Raw genomic sequence first — 24,459 nt, 5'->3', positions numbered from 1 at the left:
GAAGAGGAGGCCTCTACAGCAGCTGGCATTGTGCATGCCCAGACTATGCCCTGAAACTTTGATCTGAAACCAATCCTTGTCGGTCCTTTGCTCTGGGAAGCCATCCCTAGTGGTCCTAGCCACTGACCTGGGAAGTGGGGGGATGAAGAGCACCCTGATCTGAACCCAGCAGCTTCCCAGGAGATCAAATGAATGCCCTGGGGAGGTGTTTCTTCCAAGGCCAGGCAGCTGACTGCCTGTTTCATACCCTGCATAACACACTGGCACTGAAGGCTAAATATTTGAGTTTTGAATAGAGAGTGATGTACTTGGGTTTCCTAAATGAATCCAACAGCTGGCATGGTCAGGCCTTGCTCATGATGTGAACTCCACTCCAAATTTAGCTCTAATTAAATCAAACTAAAATTGCCTCTAGGCAGTACATCAGAGGAAAAATGAAGTAGTAGAAGTTACTGAGAGTCTGTGCTACCCCTCATGCAACCTCACAGAAGTCAATCATCATTCCTGCACTCTGTGAAGTCAACAAGTTTATAAGAGGGCTGGATTAGATATTTTTCCTGCTGCTGTTCTCTTTATGCAGATACTCTCAAGACCTCTTCAAGTCAGAATTTCTGAGAAGGACTTTGCAGCACTAGATGCAACTGTATCTTTGCTGGGATGTTGAAAAGCCACACAGCTGTATCTAGGCTCTTAGACAGAAAAAGTTGCTGCCATAGGCGGAATTTGGGTGGAAGTAACAACAAATAATTATTTTTAAAAGACCCCAAATCTACATTACCTAGACAGTCTATCTCTGGGACAGGAAAACCTTCTAGCAGAAAAAGGGCTCCACTGACTTAAGAAAGATACACATATGCAGCTTTTGAAACAGCCAGTGTAACAGGCTAAGTTGAAATGAATGAACAGGCATATTTTGGAGTAGGGAGGAATGCTTTGAGTTGTCTTCTGTGACTGGCATGACCCTGGCTTTGCCCTGGAAATGTTTCTGTCTAAATGTTGACTAAAGCTGTGGACATCATGAGAGGATAAATGGCAAGGGAAGGTTAAGAACTACTGTCTTGATCTGGACATTCGTGGTTGGATTATTTTTCCCCTTGGACTGAGACTGATGAGAGAGAGGCAGTTTTTTCTCTTGTTTGGACTTGGTTGTTTATTCTTCTCTCATCTGCATTACATGTATACAAGGTACAAGGAGCTATGTGCACTAAGATAGAAAGGCACAAAATGGCTAACAAAGATCTTCTACAAGGTCTTTTATATGTCTATTTACCCAATTAACAGATGACAAGTAAATTATTTTTCTTAGTGACTCAATGACCCAACACCTGTGTGCTGCACTGTGGCATCTTCTATCCAGTCACCTACTACTACCCAAAAACCTCTAGAAGAAGAAGATGAAGAAGAAAGAAGGACAAGAGACCCTAAATCCTCTGTCTTGTCTTCTGTTCTCTAAACTAGTTTAAACTCCAAACTTTAACAAACTTTTTCACCCAGTGACTTAAGAAAACTTTCTAATTTACACACTTACACTAACAGTCTATTAACTTTTCTATTTAACTTTAACAGTTGTTTTCAGGATGTTATATGAAATTCAGTGCTTTCTTGGATGTCAGAGCCAGGTATCAGAGATAAGGGCACACTCTCTGTGCCTCTGACTTCAACAAACTACCTTTGGAGAAAATCCCAAGCTTCTAAAGCCTTTAGGTTGAGATTGAGGCATGTTAACATAGAGAAGACAGCCTGGAAGTGGAGGTTCAATAAGGAGAAGCTGAATTTGGATCTGAAAACCTACAGATGCTTGGCTTGTAGGCAGAGGGAAGGTGTCACTGGTGTGACAACACTCTGAAGAGCTGGTGACAGCTGTGGGAGGGGCACTTCTGAAATGCAGCCCAGATGTTTGTGTCAGAGAGTGCCAAAAGCTCCAGGACCTAGAAGTTATGGGGGATGTGACGATGCTGGGGTGTACTTCTGGCATCAGGTGATGGTGAGGGAAAGTGGGTGTCCTTCACCCACATTGCCTGTGCTGGAGCAGCAGGCAGTGGCTCTGCCGAGGCTGCAGCAGTGCATCGCCGTGGAAAAGGCAGGAGCTGCACAGCCCTGGCTTGCCAGGAGCGGCAGAGGTAGCAGCAGGGAGTTGTGCAGTATGAGTTATGTCCTATGTCATATTATGGTGAACTGGTAACTCCTCTAAAACCTGCCCATTTCAAGGATGGCTTTTGCCTGTTTTTTTCTCCCTTGCTCATCATCCTGGAAGAGGAAGGAAGCATTTTTCTAATAAACATGAAACAGTAATTCCTTCATGTATGGAGTAAAGAGCCATGTGTGTTCTGCATTTGCCACTAGCGTGAGGCAGACTTCTTCCACACTGGCCATGAGAGTCATTTCACACTGGCCATCAATTTAGCTGCCAAACAACAACAGTGAAAACTGCATGGGGACATTGTGGCTCGAGGGAGGGGAGCAAAGAGGCTCCGGTTTCTATTCTAAACGATTTTGTTTGTCCTGTCCCTTCTTTGTTGTTAGCTGACCTTTTTACATTTAGCAGGGGAACAAAATGGAGCACTCTGTGGAAACATCCCTGCATCCCCAGCTGCCCTCTTGCAAGGATGTGGTGAGCCAAACCAAGCACTTTTCTCTCAAGGTTTTCATTGCTCTAATGCTTCCTAGCAGAGATGTCTTTCATTAGCAGCCAAAATCTGGTGCAAGGACAGCCAGCCCTGGGCTTTCTCTCTCCTCTTTGCACCCCTGGGTGTTTGACAGGAGGTTGGGCAGTGAGTGCCTTGGTAGCAGTGCAATGTGAAAATAACTTTTGGGAAAACTTTGCCATCCTTAGAGCCATGGGGTTGTTTCAGATGGAACTCACACCCACACAGTGCTCAACCTGGCATGCAGTAGAAGAGGGATGCTCTTATCACTGGGTGTGGGGAGAAAGGTGCCAGCACTGAGCAAAGTTGCTTTTCTAGTTCCTGCGTGGATAATGGCTTCACCAGTTAAGTGCTGGAGAGGGGGAGCAGGCCCAAATGGGTGGAAAGCACAGCTGTGTCCTGCATCCCCACCTGACTGTGGGATTGTGTTGAGAGGAAGTGCCCCACTCACGTGAAGGACCACTGTCGGTGCTGGGATGAGGTGGTTCGGGATGCGGTTTATGGAGCAGGAATATACACAAGGAATGGAGCAGGATTGTGGCTCAATGTATTGTAGGCCCTGACAGTTGTATTTTGGACTCCATAGCTTGTGTAGCTGAGTTGTAAAAATGCTTCACTTGCTGCTTCTAGACAGGCAGAGAAACTGGCCCTCCCTCTTAAACCCCCAAGTTCTCATTTCACACTGCAAGCACAGACCAGTGAAAAGACAGAAAATGATTTTGGAATATTCATTTTAGAATGGCTTTGGTTGTATTACCAAGCAGCAGTATTTCCTTTTAATATGCTTAGAAGACTCTGAACACAAGAAAAAATAAGACCAAACTGCCTTTTTTATATAAAAAAAGCTAGTAATTTTAATCATTTAAAAATGACTCTCTACAAGATAACAAAATGTAATACAGGGTTGCAATAAAGGTTCTCCTTTGGAAAGCACAAACTATCAACATAATCACTACACTTAAAAACACATTTTCACTTTCTAAGAATATACAGTGAAAAAAAATGGACAAGGAAATCCAAAAGAATCCCAAATAACAATAGTACAAAACAGGTTCACACATATTGCTTTTTTGGCAACTGGTTATAGGTTAAAAAATCACAACTGCCCTTTCAGGATGTTACACCAGGCCAAGCCTTGGAGCCCATCCTGAGCCAACTGGGGTTGTGCTGGCTTCCACTGAGCTTCTAGGAATGTTCTGCACTCTGGAACATTATGGTAGTGAAGAGCAGTCCTCACTCTAAGACAATGCATTAAGGCTGCAGGGTTTCATACACTGCTGAAATGGTTCTGTTACCCAAGACAACAAATCCCATTTCAATAAGGCACATGCTCAGCTAAAAAATAGGAAAGTCAGGAGTCAAGCAGAAGAGAGAAGTGCCTCTTTTCCAGGTGCTACTGCTCTCACCACCATGTGGTGAGAGCAATCTTACCAGCAATCTGGCAAACGCTCCGAGCACATTAATGTGGGGCTACCCTGAAGTGGTACAGTAGTGTTTCTGCTTTAAAAATGCCAGAATCACCTGGAATTTTCCTGAGCTACTGCTCACTTTGAAGCACAGGTTTTAGGCTGGGGACCACAGGCAAATGGTGTTCTGTGACTTATTTTTTGGGGGGTTCACAGAAGGCAACTGTGACAAATAAGCTGAAGTGGGTTTTGGAGCGACCAGCATACATCACATTTCTAAAGGAGCCTAACAACTCTGCTAAAAATTTTTAAGTGTCTACATTGAAAATTACTAGGTGGGACTGTGTGTACTTACTGATTGGAACAGTCCTATTCACAGGACATCATTTTTGGCAACAGTGTAGTGCAGAAAAGACCAGCACCTATGCAACAGAATTCTGGAAAAAAAGCCCAGCAGTTGAATGGAAGTCAGAATTGCAACAGAAGAAATTAATTCCCAATAGTATGTCCTAGAAAATTAAGTGCTATTTCTTCATTAAATTGTGTATATGCTATAGAGATGTTTAAATATCTGTTCTTTCAAATTAAGCTATTTTCTTTCCAGACAAAATACAATTTGTTTGTTAATCCTTCTGAAACAGATTGGTATTTTGAAACGTTGCTCATCCACAGCCTCAGAGATAAGCCAAATGGATCCTGGGATGCCCTCAGGATAACTTTGAATCCATAAACAATAAGGCTTTCAATCCTGACTGTTAAATTAAATTGCCAATGTAAGGACATAGAAAAGTAAACATGTATGAAATTACATTGCTGGGAATCCTTCCACGGTTTTGAAATCCCATGTTGCACAGTTATTAGAAATATTATTTGGTAAAATATGAATGCCAAAAGATATTAAATATATACAATTCTGCCTTCCTCCTTTGAAGGTCCTGTTTTTTACACGGCCTAAAAATGCTTTTGTCCCAAATGCTGTATGCATTGTTTGATATGTTGCTCATTGCAGCTGTGCATCTATGTTGGTCAGAGTGACCAAATTGTTTTACACAACAAAGTAACATCAGGAGGAGTTAATCTTCACAGAATTAACCTATAGAAAGTAATTTCTAAGAAGGGAATGGAGTTCTATGAGAACCATTACACTTGCTTCATGGATTGCTACAAGTAGGTTTCACAACCAAGTCCATGCACCAGCATCAAGATGGAATGAAACAAAAAGAGTGCAGCATCCAGTTAACAAATATGCTGAGGAAACAGGCTGTATATACAAAAGATATGCAACTGTTTACCTGACACGTAATTTTTAAGGTGCTTGATTGATGTTTTAGGGAAGGTAGCAACATATACATATACGCTGTGTATACATATCTAAATGTGTATAAGAAACATAATACAGAACCAGACAATATTCCCAGATCCCTGATTTAATTAGACTCTCTAATGCATGAGAATGTATTTAAAATATTTAATAAAAAATATCTAAAAAAAGATAGCATTTACATAAAAATAGCTCCAGTTTGTCTGCTCTTCTGCTTTGCCGCTCACGGATTGGATTCTGCTGGGTTTCACAAGGATGCCATTTGGACCAGTGAGCGTTTGAACAACTGTGCGTGATGAGAGAGCTCTGTTACTCGGTCCACCATCTTCTGCAGGGATGCTGTGTTGGGGTAACTCAAGGCAGCTGCCTTGGTGGCCAGAACAACGCTCTTGAGCAGTTCACACAGCTGGTTGCTGGAGTTCATCACTCTGTTGCACATGTCCTGAGTCGTCATTTGCCTCGCGAGCGTGTCCCCGATGAACACGAGTTTGTGAGCGCTCAGAATGATGAATTTGCTGTGTGCCACGAAGATCCGGGGGGGCTGAGAGGAGTTGACACAACTGAAAAAGGCATCGATGGCATTTAGGAGGGAGTTGAAGTGAGTCTCGCACTGGTCGGAGTAGAACAAAAGCAGGCGGCTGTCATGGGAGGTCTGGAGGGCTTGCGGAGGCTTCCATTTGGAGATGTCGTTCTCTACTGGCTTTGTGATCTCTTGCTCCAGACGTTGGAACTGATTGATCTGAAAGGAAAAAACAAAAGCTCCCATCAGCAAGTATTCTTGTAAGATGTTGTTATGTATTACGATCTCACTTTGTGCCTCGGGACACCCCTGGGTATCCTACATTGACCTTGTGCTAAGTAAAAAGTAACAGTATGTTTTCTAGGATCAAGTGTTTTGATTACTGTAAATCCAAACATGCAGAGTTCAGAAGAGAGAAACATCTAAAATACTTCATTTGCATTAAAAAAACCCAAAAGCCCAAACTCCTTAATTTAGGCTGTTGCTCATTTGGAGTATTCTGAAATCACAAGTGAGAGAGATGGATCCAAGGGGCAATGACTCCTACACAATCTTTAAAAAGCTGTCATCTCTGTGGGATTTTGAGATGAAAACCCTTTAAATCTCACCTCCTCACTGCTTGTACGATTTTATGCCATACGATATGGCAACAACACATTGAAGAACTAGTATGAGGGAAAAGTGGCAGCCCTTGATCTTGTGAACCTTTTTTTAGCACTAAAAGTGATGTTCAGCACAATATTTAAGCTGATGGTATTGATGTTCACTGAGGAGCAGTGAAGGTGGCACATGTATTCAGTATGATCCAGTGATTAAGGCCCTGGATGGCAGGTCAGGAAAGCCAAGTTCTCAAGCTGGCTTTGTGACTGATGTGCTGTGAGACATCACAGACACTTGTTTCTCTTCCATGGTGAACTTCCAGAGTTTTTAAACTCTTTGCTTTTTATAATCTGTATCCTTTTCACACTGCTAAGGGAAAGGTCCCTTCTGTTCTGCTTGACCAGTGCTCCTTATGTGTGAGGAATGCTGCCTTTCAGGGCAATTATACACCTGGAGGAACATACCTGATGGTGCTCTAGCTCCATTTTGCTTTGCTTGATGATATTTTCTTTCTCCAGAAGCTCCTTCTGTTGCCTTTCAAACTCTTCTTTCCCCTGTTTTGCATAACATAAGAGACTGTGTTAAATCGAAACTGCTCCTGAGCTAAATGGCAGCTCACAGGTCAGGAAAGAGGCCACTTTGTATTGGCTTTTTCACAGAGACCACTCTGTGGTCACTCACACCAAGAGTACAGAAAATGAAAGGATAGTGTGGCAGAGCAAAGGGCTATCACTATGAGAAATCCAACAGTTCTATTTGACAGGAGGTAATAACTCTGGTGAAATTACTCTTGAATATGCATTAGCATGGCAATCGATTGCTGCTTTCCCACAACAAAAACCACAGACAATTCCTCCATGGCCTTGTGCAGAAGAAGGTGTTGTGTTTACCTACCTGCAGGTGAACGTAATCGTAGTCATCCATCCAGCTCTTTTCTGGGCCTTCACTGGTGGCGTTGTAAGGGTGCTGGACTTTACTCAGGAGCGGGGCAAGGGAGCTGCAGTGGTTCTGTGCTTTATCTCCAGGACGCTGCATCTGAGGACTGTCATACACACACTCAGGGGTGTTCATTATATTCTCTGGTATGTTTTTGAAATGGGAGCTGCCCAGCACCTGCTTGAAGAGCAGCTCTGCGTTGACACTGATGGTGGTGGTCAGCTGCTTGGCATCGTCCGGGACCGTCCTTGCCACCATAACGAACCGATCCAGGTCGTCGCACTTGCTCTGCACTCTGTTGACAGCTAGGACATTCAAAGACCAGCTGTAGCTGTTCAAGTCATGACTGGTTTGGGTAAGGATCTGGTGAGAGTCCTCCAGCCTTTGCACCTCCCTCCTCATTTTGTTGAGGAGGCTGAACTCAGACAGGCAGGAAGCATTGGCTGCCGATCCTTTGGCAAACTGGAGGTACTCCAACAGCGACTGCTCTACCTTATCCACAGCAGCGTGAATTTCATTGATGTGTTTCTCCATGTATCCATAGGACCGCCAGTCTGCCGTAATGAAGGCTGTGAGGTGATTGACAGCTGCCTCCACCATCTGCTGGAGGCGATAAAGCCTCTCTATAGCGGTGTCTGGATCAAGGATTAGTCTTTTGTCCTGAGCAGTTGATGCTGAATGAGAAGAGTCTTTTGATGTCGTTGACGATGTGGACATGTTACTCCTCGTGCTTCCTGTGCTGGAGAAAGACAACCTATTCATCCCATCAGTCACGTCCTGTAAGCCTTTATTGTCTTGGAGGACTGGTGGTGGCACATCATAGACACCTTCTCTTCCTTCTGCGATGGGACTTTCACCCGTCAGCTGTCCTGGGAGTGCAGTTCCCCTCGGGGTATCATATACATCTTTTTCAGGTGCAATCTGCTGTCCAAGAAAATGGTTTTGATGGTTCGTAGGGATGTCATAAACACTCTGTGCCTGCGGCATTCCACCTGGCAGTAATAGGTTCTCAGGAGAAAATCGATTAAGTTCTTTTCCGGTTGCTTTGGTGATGGGAGGAGGAATATCATATACTCCTTCAGGTCTCACATTGTGGCCCACTGGAGATGAAAAATCCTGCAAGTTTTCCCTCAGGGCTGTATCATCTTGGCATGCAGATGGAGGTGCAGCATAGACCTGAATCACAGAAAACAAAACATGAAAACATATTCTTTGACTAGAATAGCAAAATATTTACCATCTTTCATTTGAGAGGGAAGATCTACTACTGACTTTCCAAGAGTCAGCTACTCATCTTAAGTTTGACTGAGAGTCAGTTTCAGTATCTCACTTTTTATCACTCATCTCAATGCAAATTCCCATAAGCAACAAAATCCAAAAAGGCATCATGCTGCCACAAAGATAATGTATGTTTGTTTAATTATCAATTAATAGTTCATAACCTTAATTTTGATGCAGTGCTTCAATTCACCAGTCTTAACAGTTTAAAAACCTAAGAAAGTTTTTCAAGTACTGAATCTTCTTTTCCTTCAAGATAGTACATGAACCCTTGTTAGAACATGTCTTTGGCCAGACACAAAAAATACAGGATCTTGTGGAAACAGAGTAATGCTTACCCCTTTGGCAGGTGGTATGTCGTACACTCCTAAAGCTTTTGCTTCTCCCATGGTGACTGGAAGTGCAGGCCCCTTAACCGATGTGGGGGGAATGTCATATATCTGAAGAAAGAATAAATTGATTACAGTCACCTCAGGGAAAGCTCTGCTATTAGATGAGTTTTCATAGTTTCTGTGTTTCCTCTCAGAAGGTTTGAACATGACCAGAGCTCTTCAGGTTTTTTTCATATGGTACAACATCTTGGATTTGCCTAGAATTTTGGACAGTTAGGAGGAAATGCACTTTTCTAGGTCTCCTCTGGGCAATGATGTGGACAGGAGGCTGGAGAGATGAAGTCATGGCTGACTTCCCTCCTGAGAGGTAACTCAGGTCAGTCTATTACAGACACCTCTTGGGGTGAACAGGGGAGCACATGTGATGATTACTGATCACAGCCTTCCATCCAGGGTGGTTGAGCTCCAGGTCCTGCCAGCATCCACTCTACACAGTCTGTGGTCCTGGGGACTGACTGCTAAGGGTGCTCCCCAGAACAAATACATATTCCAAGCTCAGTGACATGGTGCAGTCAATAGGTGGTGAAAACAACTCCCTGCATAGCAGCTGTTCATCTAGGCAATAATTTTACCCTTACTGAGTGAATTACTGTCAACCATGCAACAACAAAGTACAGGGGGGAAAAAATGTTCCCAGGCAGCAAGATTATTCTGTTTAGATATACTCTTTGATCAAAACAGAGAGAACAAATGGGACTTTTGCGTTTGGTGTGCTGCCAAATCTTAGTCAACATCAAATAAAACTTTGAAATACGTCTGTGATCTGTGAATAAGCCACGGCACCTAATTAAAACATATTTTCCCTCTGAAATGAGAGAACTTGCCTTGCTCATAAAAGTCTGGTAGAAATTCATCACCTTTTGTGCTCTGTTAGCCCTGCTGGCACTTTTATTGGTACCTACCCCTTGGAGAGGGCGAACGGGGGGGATATCATAGGCATCCTTCTGGTGTTTGCAAGGGAATTCATAAACATAACCTTGTCCTGACCTGACTGGTGTTATTACCTGTGGGTAAAGGAAAAAGAGGAAATGTTAAGTCTCTGAGGATCTTGGCATGTTCCCTCTGTAACTGCACAAGGTATAAACAATCCAGTCCTGTTAACATTCATGCTTCATTGGCAATGTTAGTAACACCAGTCTGCATACCCTTCTGAAAGCTGAACACCCTAAAATCAGTGTTAGTAGCTACAAATAAACCATTTTTTCCTTACTGGACCAGCCCTGACATGACTGTCTTCTGTTTGTCCAGCACAGATTCTGTGCAAGTCTGAGAGCTCAGTCCTTTCTTCCCATTGACCTGCCATTAGCACAGACCACACGAGGCGATGGTTGCACCACCCACTTGCCAAGATCAGGGCTGTGTACACTGATCCTACTGGGTATGAGTGTCCCCACTCATTGTCAAAGGCTGAAAATACTATGTTTCGGCTCTTGGAGTCTATGCCTTTGCTTGTAGAGGTATTTCCCACCACCTCCAGCAGGACTCTGTGTGTTATGGTATTCCACAGCACAACATCCTAGAGAACTGAGTGTGAATTGTGGCTTTGAAAACTCTTTACATAGGAACACCACGCTTAAACCTTTCAAAGCAGGACATTCAATTTTGCTGTCTCTGCTTGGTTTTTCCATGTTAGTGGCTAAGAGATGGAAAATGTCAAGCCTTTCTTGAAGCATATAATGCAATAACACCCTCTGAAAAAAAAAGAAAGCTTAGAATTTACATTTTTTGACATTTTGTAAACCATTAACTGCCTTAATGACTACAAATAAAATCTGGTGAAAAAATAAATGCCTTAAGTCTTGGACAGCAGAATTTCAGTACAGTGTGGTATAAAAGAAATGCTACCTAACCCCAAAAGAGAACTGGGTTTGTAGTGGAAATGCTGACATCTTAACCTCTGCTGGTGCTATTTAGCTCTAAGGAAGAAATATAAATACTGTAACCCGAAGGCACAAAATGGCAAATTACATAGGGTTGTATAAGATGTGGCTTTGTACTCAGCTGGGGAAAATTTTATACCAGAGCTACCTAACTCTGCTTAGAAATGTATGCAAGACATACCAATAGCATTTTTACTCGAATGCTCAGCAAGGATCCCGTGGCAGTTTTTGCTGTAAGGAATCCTTGCATCCTGGCCAGATTTCACAGCAAGTTTTTCTTGACTGAGGGGGTTAGCATGAGGGGAAGTCCCTCATGCTAACCCCCTACCTCGTCTCTGCTGTGTTAACAACACAGGCTTTCCTTCTTTTCACTTGCCACCCAGATTTGGCTGTGTAGTCTGTCCCTGCACCTTGCATCAATGACTGGATCCCCCCTCAGGTGGGTGCCTTGCCAGCACAAGTACAGGTCTGATCCAGCGAGCAGCCCAAGGCAGGAGCAGCCCCTGTCCTGACTGCGTGGGCCTTGGGGAGAGGAGGAACAGTCACACCTGCCTGGCAGGGAAAGACCATGGTGTTTGCCAGTGCTTTTCCTTGAACTAGCATCAGAAGACAGCAACTGGAAGTGATAAGACTCCAGAGTGCTGTGTGTGAGAGATCTCCTGCTCAACTGGGCCTGTGGCTAATAGGGCTTACAAACACAGGAGGCTTTTTTAAAAATTATCTAAAAAAATTACATTTATGGCAGGCTATTCCTGTCCCACAGAGTTACCTACTGCACTGTAAAAGGTATCTATGGGAAAAACTTTTAAGAAAGTTCTTTCGGAGGTTACTAGAAGCTTCCCATAATGGTTTACTCCAGACAGTATTCCCTCCCAGGACACTCTCATGTAATACTGCGATTATTCTGTTTGCTAGAGAAAATTCTAAGTTGTATCAACATCACTTCTTCATGCTTTTTCTCCCAGTGAGGGCTAGTGATCAGACTAGAATAGTTTGCCATATATATTTTGCCTTCTTTTTTCCCCCCCAGCTGTGTACTGCCAGTCAATTGCTTTCTACCCAAGTCAAGAACAGAAGGATTTGGTTTTAAGCCATGTTTACTCAGAGGTTCCTTCCAAGGGCTCCAAAATTACAACCATGGAATTGCTTCAATGAGTCATTTGGTGTGTTAAAGTGATCCTCTGGGAGAACTGACAATGTACAGTAAAAACAAAGGGCTGTTTCCTGGGTAGCCCATCTCCACCAGCCCTTCTGCTGCTGTGAACACTGTGGTGGCATTAGTCTGTTTGCTAATATGCTGGGAAATTGCTTGACCATCTCAGAGAAAAGAAACAAGAGAGTGTTCATGGCAGGCAGCCAGAGACCCCACGCAGCGCTGGAAACAGGAGGAATGGTGTACTGCTGCAGTTTGGCTCTGCTTCACCTGCTGCTTGTTGCCTAGATGGACAATGCAGGACTCAGGATGTGTCAGGCTCCAAAAAAGACAGATACTGGCTGCCCAGTGTGAAATTTTTATATCCCCCTGCTCAGCTTCGTTCTACACCAGAAACTGAATGACTGAACTCCTTCAGGATAAAAGGAGGCTCAGGGGAGACCTTATCACTCTCTACAGCTCCCCAAAAGGTGGTTGTAGCCAGGTGGGGATTGATCTCTTCTCCCAGGCAATGACTGACAGAACAAGAGGACACAGTCTTAACCTGTGCCAGAGGAAGTGGACATTAGGAAAAAATGCTTCACTGAAAGAGTGATTGGGCACTGGAATCATCTGCCTGGGGAGGTGATGGAGCCACTGCTCCTGGAATTTTTTTAAAAAAGACTGGATGTGGCACTCAGTGCCATGGTTTAACTGATGGGGAGGTGTTAGGTCACAGGTTGGAGTTGATGATCTCAAAAGTCTTTTCCAACCTAGTTCATTCTGTGATTCTGTGATAAAAGACACCACCACTGTCTTCTTGCTCAGAGAATTGATCTCCATGAACAAACTCACAGGCCTCTAATATAAAAAAGGGAGTTGATCCAAGCAGCAAAGGTAGTAAGGTGTAGAATCACAGAAGGCTGGAAAAGACCTTCAGGATCACTGAGTCTAACCATAAACCCAGCAATGTCAAGTCCACCTCTAACCCACGTCCCTAAGCATACACAGGTAAAACCATTTGTTCTTCTTACAGGTAAACATGGTATTTTGCTTTTGTAAAAAGAAGCCCTGGTCACAAAACAGATGATATCCTTGCACCATGGAGCCTGGAACATGCATGGAATAAGCTTGCTCACACCCAGTACTTGCAGAGAAATTCTCCCTCGCTCTGCTTACAGGAGTTTTATGCAGCTGCAGTTACTCTTGCACCTCATCTTTTGAGGCCTTTCCCACTTTTCAAAAAATCCTGACATACCAGAAGCCACATGAAAGATTTACTGTACAACAAGGCTGCCAGTTTTATTTACTGTGCTATGATATAACCAAAAAAAGCTACACTAAAGCTAGATGGACCACATGAAGGAAACCAGTTTCGCTCAGCACTCCAGGACTTTTTACATCATCCAGACACTTTTGCTCTTTCCCAAACCTGAAGCAGTGGTCAAGCAGGATCACTCCTTTATTTGGCTGAAACAAAAACATGTTCTGGGTGTGTCTAGCTGTTGTCAAAGAAAGTGAGAGGTTAAAGCATAAAATGCTTGATTCTGGGTATTCATGAGTAAAGTCTACTTGCAACCATGGACAGAAGACCTGAGCTGTCTGCAGGGCTGTGTTCAGCAGTGCACCCTACTCCTGGTGGCATTTATTTTCCAAATAAAAATGTATCAGATGCTTTTATGTCTGCTCCTCTTTAGGCTTTTGAAAAAGTTATAGGAAAGGCAGAAAATATGACTTTACAAAACCCAGCAACAACCAGGATTTGCTGGTAACATGAAAGACAGCTTTTTTCTCCCAGTGACTTGGGTATATTTTCCTGTGTAGAGGATTATTATCCAGTAACAACATGTCATGAGCAATTTCACAGCAAAATCTCCTGCAGATGATAATCTGCACTGAGTACAAGAATGTTTCCTGTTGTACCTCAACTCTTTCCTTCCAATGCTTTTCATTAAGCTAAACACACTTATTCCTGGTCAATTCAGAACAGAAGCAGCTCATCACCAAAGCTTATCTTGAGTAAACATTTTGTAACAGTAATTAAAAGAATGCCCACACTACTTGACAAAGATCAAATGTGGGGCATTTGTTAACTTCCATGACCTCACATGGGACATCAGGACACGGGCTTGCACTGCTTCTTCTGTATGAGGAAGAGAAGGGTAGCTGAGCAGGTGAAATGTGAAAGATACCAAACCCAGTCAGAAGTAACTCTTGATTTGGGATATTTACCCATAGCCCTTCCAATGCATTGTTGAGCAATTTCTTATGGTTTTATTTTTGATGGTACATGTGTACTTCTGAAGATGAATTCAGAAGGAAGGAGATGACTGCAGAGGAAAAGTTCCACATTACCCACTTTAGAACAGGGATAGCAGCCCCATCTGGCACTCAAAAATTTATTTTCTAACAATTGTCATTGCACTTCATACCTCACAAGGATTATTTTTCCTTTTACCTCTTCTGTTTTAAGAATGCCTGTGGTCATCCAAGTATAAAAAAATAATCCTGCATTACAAACCAGCAATTTTCCTTGTTTACGTCTTAAAGGAAACAGATGGTGTTCCCACAAACTATCTAGCCCAACATTCTCAAAACATTGTTAACCACTTAATCCGTGCAGAGCAACTAACAGGGACCAGCTTTGGCTCTGGTGAGACATGTAATGAGCCTTCAAACTTTCAGTAATACAAAACAAAGACAAGTGAGGAGAAAGTTTGTTCTGTTCTTGCTGAAGACTACGCTCTTCCAAAAGCAATTACTTGGGCCTTTTCCATGCCAATGGCATGTCTCTAACCAAGAAAAAAGAGCTGAATGTGCATGTACTTTACAAAATACCCAGTCCTGTGTTTCATTAAATCCCACTTTGCTAAATATAGGGAGGGAAAAACCAACATTCTGTTTCTTCCAGGATTAAAATGCATGTAAGGCTGCAACAGAGAACATTCCTAACTACGGCAACAAGTCCATTCTCGTGCTTACAGCAGATACACAACACAGTAGTTTACATTGTTTCACAAGGACAAAGAGCAAATAAACTTACTGAAGCAAACAACATAACTTTGAATTTATAGCAGTACTGTGGCAGGCAGAATTTAGCCTGTTCTCATGAACTGCAATTCCTGATACGCAGAACGATGGGAAACAAGTGAGTTTTACAGGTTACAGAACTGATCAGAGGTATGTTGTACCTCTGCAACACCTTGCTCCACCCAAACCACAGGCAGAGGGGAGTTAAAAAGGGATGCCTGGTATTTCCCAGTATGCCCTCTCAACCCCAAGAAGCCACTGATGATTGCTGACTGCTTTTTGAATAGATTTAAAGTAGTACTTCTTGAAGGTGGGAAAGAATGGGCATATATTTTAAATTGTAACACAGAACTGTATTAAAACACATTCCACCCCACGGACAGGGCTCAGCTGCTGATGAGCTACTGGCATCCACTGCTTACCCTTTCCCCCTTGGGGAAGAGTTCTGCCCTGGAGGAGGCCGAGTGGTGGTGCATTAAAAGGGGCTGGCATAAAGCCTGGGTGTGGGAAAAGAGAATCAAAGTGTAAGGAAATAATAATAATAATAAAAAAATAAAAAATAAAAGAGAGAGATAAGTAGTGTCTGTTTTCTGCTGTAAATGATTTCTGTAAATTTAATATGACGCTCTAATTGTTGAAATTCTGCTGCTGAGCTCCTTAAGTGGATATATAATAGCCACCTGGGCTCTCTTATGCTTGTAACAAGTATAAAATAGACAAAGAGAATATAGGGAAAATCAGAGAGAATTAAGGGGAAAAAACTCCCTATTCTCTTTAGACTTTTGCAAGGCAGTGGCAGGAGCCATTGAATGATGTCAGACCAGGCAGTGAACCACCTCTTTCTTGGCCCTTCTTTCTGTTCTGCTGCATGTACTTAGTAAGCCATGTGTGTCTCTTTAAACGTTTTGAAGTTTTTTTCCCCTTGGGAAGGTTCAGTGGCTAAGCTGAACTGCAGGAAGGTTAGGTTGATAAACAGAGTCTCTAAGGTGATTTGGGTATTTGAAAGAACCTGGCTAGCTGGCTAAAACTCTTGTCATTTTTACAAAAAGCACGTAGTGTTTTCACTCATGTCTTCTGCAAACTGCATCAGGATTTCCAGTGACTGATAATAAATCTCCTGACGGTAATACCTACTGTATCACTTTCTGTTGCCTGCTCTGAAAAAAAACAAGCAGTCATGTCTTCACTTACTTTATTTGCTGTATACAATAACATACAGTGTATTTCCCTGCTGCCAATGAGTAAAGGTTGGAGTTTCACAAATGCTAAGGATGCTCTTATCACTGTTTGGGTTTGTAAGTTGCTATAGGTCTTAAGATTATGAACTTATAACACTTTATTTTAATCCAAATAATGTATGAACATTGGGCCACTATAAAATGTTCTGGTGTAGTATGTTTTGCCAAGACTAAGCTGTTGAAGAGCTTTGGTCAAGTCTCACAAGCTGGAAGAGAGGGGCCAGGTCTGTAGAGGCATTTCTGCTGATGCACTGGACTTGTAGCTCAGCTAGGAGTAGTTTCTAGTGCTAAGGCCCAAATGTCTCTGCCAGGCAAGAGGAAATTGGCAGAAATGACTGTACTGATTTTCTGGGCTGAGCAAGTCATCAGCTGCAGCGCGTGGCAGAAAGAAATGCAGCACCAAGGCACATTGTGACACCTCTGCTTGTCTTTGAGTGGGTGTTCACCACTGAGATTTCTTAGAATATTCAGATGTGTGAAGATAAGGACATGTGACAAATACTACCCTGATACAGAACTGATTTCTTTCTTCTTCAAGAAAACCTGCTTATTTTCTCCTACAAGACCTACACCTATGAAGATTCTTCTGTAAATGCTTTCAAAAGCTAAGCAGGTGCAGATGGCACTTATTCATGCTGTGTTAAATTAAAAATGCTTAATTCTGCAGGCTCAGGCATTTAAACAGAAACTTTTAAATGTGCCTAGGAAGTGCCTCACCAGTAGATGCTCAGTCTTAAAAAACGCCCCTGTGGTACTGTCATGTAAACAACAGCATGTAATGAAAATGGGTGTTACAATTTTGAGGTTGCATTATTTCAACAAGACTTATACAAGCCTTGGGTTGTGAGTCTTGAAGATGTAGAGCACAAGTTGTGCAACAAATTTAAGATAAAAAATGTGACATCACAAGCTGGCCTAGATTCAAACCCTCACTGCTGGTGAAAAGGGTATAACCAACTGCTTTGCAACTCGCCTAATACTGACTTTTTAACATCTAGTGTGACCTTTTCCATTAATCAGTACACAAAAGCAGGGTCATTACACTGTTTTTAAGTGTAATTTTTTTTCCCTAAATCTGAAATGCAGATTTATAATCTTTCTAAACAATTAACAAAACAAAACCAAACAAAACAAACAAACAAAAAAAACCAACAAAAAAACCTGTGGAGTTACATAAATGTCCTAAGCTTTGATTAGTATAACATGACAGAGCTGTATGAAGTTGGTGGAATAGTGCTGAAATTGCATTAGCTGTAGCTTTAGATGATAGTGCTGCATTTTTTCTTACTGATGTTCATGATTGCAAATTAAATGCAGATAAAAAGATCTGTATCTCCAGATCTTACCCAATGAGCTGTACAAAGCACAAAGAAAAAAAGGTCAGCATTTTTGACACTGGCAAGATTTGACAGGGTTCTTGCTTTTTTCCCCTTTATTTTATGATGTTTTCGTGACATGATCCTGCTCTCTCTCACATCAGCTCTAAGGCTTGCTGCCAGTTGTGTTATGAGCAACATTTCTGCTTGCTTCAGTGGAACAGCTTGGTGCTGGCTGGCCTTGAACTGAAAGGCTGACTGGGAAGGGGTATTTCCAAGATTCTGGTAAGAGTCACTCTTGCTTACAAAATGCAATTAAAGACAGTCAAACCAAAACTTCTGAGAATGTCCCATTTTTGGGAGGAGAGGAAGAGAACAAGAGAGATGAGCAAATCATACCATTACTATTAAACTGTCAGCATTTTTAAGAGGAGTGAAGAGGATAGCTGTCCAACATCCTTGATAAGAGTTTTAACAGTGTCATGTCATCTCATGACAATTGCTCATATTTTAGAGACAGAGACATCATTAATTTTGCATTCATTGGCCAAGAGAGCTAAAAAGCTAATGTGTTAGAGGACTGGTGATAGAACAGGCATGAACTCTGAAATAATGTCTGTGGATGGGTCTTACAGAGAAAGAATCCCCCCCAATTATTGTGTGATAAGTTTTAGTAGAGAAATATGCGTGTCTGCTAAAGCACTCTCTGGAAAACTGATTAAATCTGAGCTGCAGTTTTGATAAATGAGAGAGTAGGTGGCAAAACTCAGCACCTCAGCATTCAGGTCTCTTGTCCATGACAAAAAAGAGTATCTTGCTTTGGCCATCCCAGTCTGCCTAGTCTCTCCACTTTAAAAAGGCTGTCACATGAAGAACCAATTGCATTCTGGTACTTGTTTTCTGTGCTGGTAATAATATGACTATCTCCTATCAAAGACAGAAGCCCAAAGTTAGGGCAAGTCTGGCAGAGGAGAGGAAAGAACGAAAAAGAATGAGCTGTTAAGAGAGGTAGGGCAGAGAATATCTTGTTGTGAATGACATGAAATCCTAAAGGCTCACAAACAAAAACCAGTTTGGTTCAGCTCATACAAATAATTTTAATTCTTTTGAGGTGCTTCATATTTTTTCTGTTATTTCTTTCATCCTATATTGAATTTCTAGGTTGAGGGGGGAAGCTTCTTTTGGGAATTGTTGTAACAGGGTATTTCCATCACTTCTTGTTTCCCTTCCTTTAAGACATTTCTCAGAACAGATCCTTCCCTGTCAACAGGGAACAGTTTTTGTGAATTGGCATTTCCCTGTGGGCAAAAGAATGGTTGAGACGAAGCATTGCCAGAAAGTTTCAATTCCACAAGAGTGTTCTCAGAGGTGCACTTGGGCAGAAACAATGGAATGTCCCTAAATCACTTAAGCTGGGAACTATGTTGCTCTGAGAGAGAGAGAGAGACAAATTAAACCTTCCATGAGGAAGCAGCTTGATTTGATTTGATTTGAATTGTAGAGGTTCTCTGGCTCACAAGCTGTATTGGCTCCACTTCTGTATGGGTATCTCAGGGCAGCTGTACAGACAAGTGCTTCTAGTAAGTGGCGTTTAGATTAGCACAGCTTGCTTTAGCAGGTTTATGGAAGGCACAGACACCTTTTAAACAGATATAAACTCCATCCTTAATTGTCTGTTGCATCTGTATAATAATTATACCAGACCTCAGTCATGACTGATTGTCCATATGTAAAAGTTGTGATGATAAGACCCAATGGGAATGTATTATTTCGAGGACTAGGGGTGGACTGGCTTATGGAAGGTTCCTGTCTCCCAGGAACTTAACTACCTTAATTTCACTTTGCTCCCATTTTAGTCTGTTTGGGGAGAAAGATTAATTTAGAGTCATGTTAAAAAAAAGAAAAAAAGATGCAACACTGCCACTGCTATATGAAAAAAGAAAAATTAAAATGTTTCATGCAAACATATGGAATGATGATATTCTGATGTTAATTAGTCATCCTCCAAAAAAAAAATCTAAAAAAATCATAGAATGCCTGCCAAGACTTTAGATTTCACTAGAACTGTAGTTTCTGATAGCCAGCAACGTGTCTTCATCTACCCATTTCCTATCTCCAGAAACCACACTTCCTCCTTGTGATGAGATTCACTTTCTGAATAATCAGTTTTCCACTCATGTGGAATATTTTTTTCTAAAATGCTCTGTTTCTGTGCTTAGTTTTTAGTGCTTAGGGGCAATTTAGAATACCCGAATTCGGTGTTTTGTTTCAGATATAACCAAAGGTTCAGTTAGATTTCTCACCACCAAGAAAGAGCCCATAAACTTGCATTTTTCTTTTATTATTATTATTATTATTCCTATTGTTTTACTATTTTTAGCAAAGTTTTGATCCTGCTCTTGTGCAGACAGATTTGTGTCCCTGGAGACCTTGGCTATAGGATGGGATTGCAGGACTGGCCTTTTTTTCTGATACTCCAGGGGGAAAAATGCACGCCTCTGGTCTACAAATAGAAGTGATGAAAAAGAGCCCTGTGCTCAGGGAGGAACAGGGTGTAATGCTGAGCTCATATATTTGCTCAGCCTAATAAAATGCAGTCTTTTTCTCAAAACACTTCTCTACAAATCACATCAGTGACTACCTACTGCTTACTCTGCCTTGTGGATGAGGGATTTTTTATCAGTAAAAATAAACTGCACTGACTTTTTATCAGTAAAATGGTTGTTCTCCAATTAACGTCACATGGAAAGTTACAAGTGAAACTCCCGAGCCTAAGAAAACGGCTGTGTGCTGTTCCAAACACTGAGCCTGCATTTTATTTCAGGTATTTTCATCCTTTAGAGCACACTTTGTGAAAGCGAGCTCTGAGTGTTGAGGTATGTGTTACCATTCCTGCTGCACTCAGCAAACTTCCTGTGTGTTCAGCACTTTTAACACTGAAGCAGTATTTTGTTACGAGGGTTACAAATCCCCAAAAGTAGAGTTTGTAAAGTGAAAGCAGAAGAGGGACTATATGATCACTGTTTGGGCCATTTATGGAAACCCCATCACAGGAAACTCTGGTATTTCAGGCCTGAGGGTAAATGGGGACATTATCCTGGAATGTAAATACATTTTACCAACAAACTACAAAACACTAGATATGATCCCATTCTTTCTGATAACAAAATAATCTGTCACACAACTCTTTACTGTGCTTAATGCCTTTCTCTTCTTACTTCCTAAGTGTGAAAACAGGCAAGAAAACAATAATGTAAAGGCAGGCTTATTTCTGGAACAAACATTATAAGGAGCCATTTGTTTCTTCCCAGCTAGGACAGTACTTGTGTAATTGGAAGGAAAAATGTCATAATGTGGCTAACTGGCTCCTGCTACTGAAGTCTGTGCCAGAATTGTCAGGGTGGTGCTGCTTGTGGGGTGGTGTTTCTAGTTTCTCGTGCATTGAACCAGCATGACTCTTAATATAAATAAAAACCAGGGAACAAGGTCTGTTCCCATAGCCATGGTTTACCCAAACCTCCAGCTGAAGGCAGTGACCTCTTTATAAAGGCAGAGATAGTAGGATGGTGGGGTGTGAAACCCTTGATTTGTCAAGGACATGTTTACACTTGGAAATAGGCCAGGGATGAAGATGAGTTCCTTCCCTATTCCGCTCCATCCACTTAGAAAAGGTGGATAAATCTGAGTGTTTCCTGAACTGCACTGTTCCAGCTCAAAGAGACCAACAAACAAAAAAGGTGTTTTGTTCCAAGCTGGCATTAATCTCTGTTTGCCTGAGTTGGTCCATACCTTGGGGGAGCTGTAGTTCAGGGCTGGTAACTCCCACAGTGCAGGCTCTTCTCTGCTCAAACATCAGTCTCGTTCTGTTTTGTGCAGTTTCCTTGATCAGCAGCTCTCCTGAGAACCACTGGTTCCTACAGAAAGCTGTTTTCCAACAAGCAAATAATTCCCTTAATTTTTTTGGCCAATACCAAAAAAGGATGGTAGGGATAGCACAACAGGTCAGATAGGGGAAACACTGAACCAGAAAATGAGTGTTTAAATTATGGCAGTGACTTTTTTCTTTTCTTCATGGTAGCCTTCCCTGCCTCAAAGCTTTGGTGTGAACCAACGATTAATCACAGATGCAAAACAATCTTTGTGCTTTGGCAGCACCTTTCCCAAAGGATGTTCCCAAAGCAATCTGTACAGAATGAGTTGCCTCATAATTAACTCACATGTTTTGCAGATGAGGTGCAAAAGCACCACTCAAGACCAAGCAGAATTCTCTGACCAGGATAAAATCCAGGTTTCCTGAATGTCAGATTTATCTGAAGGTTCTTTCCCTTTGCTGGCTGAAGCAAAAGAGAGTAAATTCCAAGGCAGGGCACCGAAAGAGGGAATAAATTCTAAGATACAGCTTCCACCTCTTCACACTCCTCAGACGCTCTCCACACTTTGGGGTGGAATTGTTTTGCGACTGAACTTGCAGCAGAGCTACAAAAGCCTGGGGCTAACCAAGGCTAATTTGAAACCAACCCTCCTTATCTCTGTCGATGGTAGAGTGAGTTCTAGAAGCTGCTATTTTTATTTGATAGAGGGAGCCGATACAGCTCCGCTGTCAGCAACCAGTTTGGCCAGAATCAATTAATCACTGTAATTACCTGCCTCAGGACTCCTTTTTGCCTAGCACTGCCTTGCTGGCCGAGGAGATGCGTTCCCTCAGCACAGCTTAATAACATAGCTGCTGTTGATTTACTGCTGCTCCAGGCTAGACAATTCCTGCCTGACAGCAGCTCCTAGGCCCTGCCTGCAAAACCTGTATGGCAGCCAAGGCACACCTTTGCACAAGGGAAGCAAGCACACACGTGCAGAAAGGGATGGCACAGAAACTGCTGCTGGTCCCACTTAGAGAAGCGACCAGAGGACTCAGTTTTCTTCTCTAGCTCCTGCTCTAGGAAGGGAGAAGACTTGCACACAGCAAGAGCTTGCAGCAAAACCCTTCAACATCCTTAATACTACTAAAATACACAGCTTGCTGACCAGCTGATTCTGCTGATGGAAGGAGGCAGAGTGGCTCATTTTAAGCCTTCGAAGCAGGTGTCACAAGTCTGAGAAAGGATATTATTAATTTTGGAAGACAAAGGAAAGAGACCCCCAAATCAAACCTTCAAGATGCCCAGCTCTTCTTAGTATTAAGGATTGTTTTTACTGATCCCTAGAGGAGGACAATTTGGAGGGCAGACTGTTTCCTCATACAAAGGAGACAAGTGCTAAAGTGCTTCCCTTTAATTAGGTTTTTCTTTCACAAGGACATTAGCAGAGAGTTGCAGCTGTAGCTGTAAAAAAGCAGCTTAGCAAGATCAGGATGATAAAGAATGGAGTCATTTTGCCTCAAACACCTCCTTCACTAGTAAATTGTCTCTTGCCTGCCAGTTTCAATCCCAATGGGCTCCTTTTAGTGTAGAACTGAGCAATTCCAAGGAGCAAGAGATATATCTACCTCTGATCAAAGCAGGATTGCTGCCATGAGTTTTGCCAGCCACTAATACAACACAGTGAATACTGAGACTAAGGACTCTTAGGCTAAATAAATTTAAGTCAGGACTAAAGCAAGTAGCAAATATTGGCTAGGGGTAAGTGGGTTGACATTTACTCTGATTAAATACCATTAATAAAATGCCATTATTATATTATAAAATACTTTATAAACGTGCATGTTTAGTTATTTTACAGTAAGTAGCATAGGTGGCCTTTCATAGCTTGCAAAGAATTAAATGAAAACAAGTCACAACTCCAACAAATAGATACATTTCTAAAGGTTATTTGAACTAGAAAAATTCACAATCGAGGTTGCTGAAAAAATTTCTAGGCAGAAACTTGGAGAAAACAGGTGCTTTACAGCTTCTGATTTTTGTATCTCAACAAGAATTTTGCACTTAAGACTAAAACAAAGATTTCAGCCTCTTAGTGTTTCAAGGGTTTTAACAGTCCTAGCAGCCAACCAATTTAGGCAGAATGTCCTCTTATTTTCATTGGAGCTGGAGAGGGTGGGAGGAGGGAGAAGAAACCTCTCATCAGCTGGAAAATTCTTTCTGTTCTGAGTAGAAACACATATTCATTATGCTAGGCAAACTGTCCTAATAGTATTTAGGCAAGTGGGGTCCTAAAATGAAGGTACATAGTGCTCATTCCAAACTAATAACCCAGGCTTTCCTACAGACCTTAGTGCAGATCTTCTGTATATGGTGCATCTCCTGTACCCAAGCTGGAGGCATCTCTGAACAGTGCTGTAAAATGTTTCCTACAGCCCTACCCAAAAATAAGATCTCTTCTATGCTGCCCCATCAACAGGCTATTTACCAGGTGCTCACCAACTACCTTGGGGGATATCCACTATGCATAGGCAAATAATACTGTCCCTGGAAAAGATTTCAATGTATGTAGTCTATATGGAAAGAAGAAAATGACAGAAAATATATGAGTTATCAAGAAAACCCATGTAATTGCTCCAATAAAGCTCCTATCTCTGCTTGTCCAGCAAGTGTAATTTTCTTGTGTTATCTTCCTGCACAGCCTACAAAGCCTAACTATGGAAAAGCTGAGCAAGTGAACCTCCTTATAAATTGACTTGGAATGGTTTTGCAGATCTTTCTCTCTTGCTCAGAAGGCAAAAAATCCATTTATTCTTATCAAGGAAAATGAAATTGTAACAAGGAAATAAAAGCATTAGAAGATGTCTTCCGAAGGCCTGACTTGAAAAAGGCTGACTTGTGGGTGATGTGG

The 24,459-nt window shown here is 42.1% G+C and overlaps 1 protein-coding gene across 3 annotated transcripts in view; it reads right to left on the bottom strand.

Moving 5' to 3' along the window:
• Window positions 1-3,472: 3,472 nt before the first annotated feature.
• The window catches only part of NEDD9 (neural precursor cell expressed, developmentally down-regulated 9), a 73,652-nt gene continuing 52,665 nt past the window's right edge, over window positions 3,473-24,459 (bottom strand). For all 3 annotated transcript variants that reach the window (XM_015619036.3, XM_015619034.1, XM_015619035.1), the window contains exons 3-7: window positions 10,001-10,102; window positions 9,045-9,146; window positions 7,387-8,604; window positions 6,957-7,046; window positions 3,473-6,111 (exon numbers count right to left, since the gene is read on the bottom strand). In XM_015619036.3, the coding sequence (XP_015474522.1) occupies window positions 5,620-6,111; window positions 6,957-7,046; window positions 7,387-8,604; window positions 9,045-9,146; window positions 10,001-10,102 (2,004 nt within the window). In that variant the 3' untranslated portion in view covers window positions 3,473-5,619. The remainder of the gene's footprint in view (window positions 6,112-6,956; window positions 7,047-7,386; window positions 8,605-9,044; window positions 9,147-10,000; window positions 10,103-24,459) is intronic.

Source organism: Parus major, chromosome 2 (genome assembly GCF_001522545.3).
Source record: "Parus major isolate Abel chromosome 2, Parus_major1.1, whole genome shotgun sequence".
NCBI classification, from domain to species: Eukaryota; Metazoa; Chordata; class Aves; order Passeriformes; family Paridae; genus Parus; species Parus major.
Note: the sequence above shows the minus strand (reverse complement) of the source record. Positions and strands in the feature narration are given on the sequence as shown.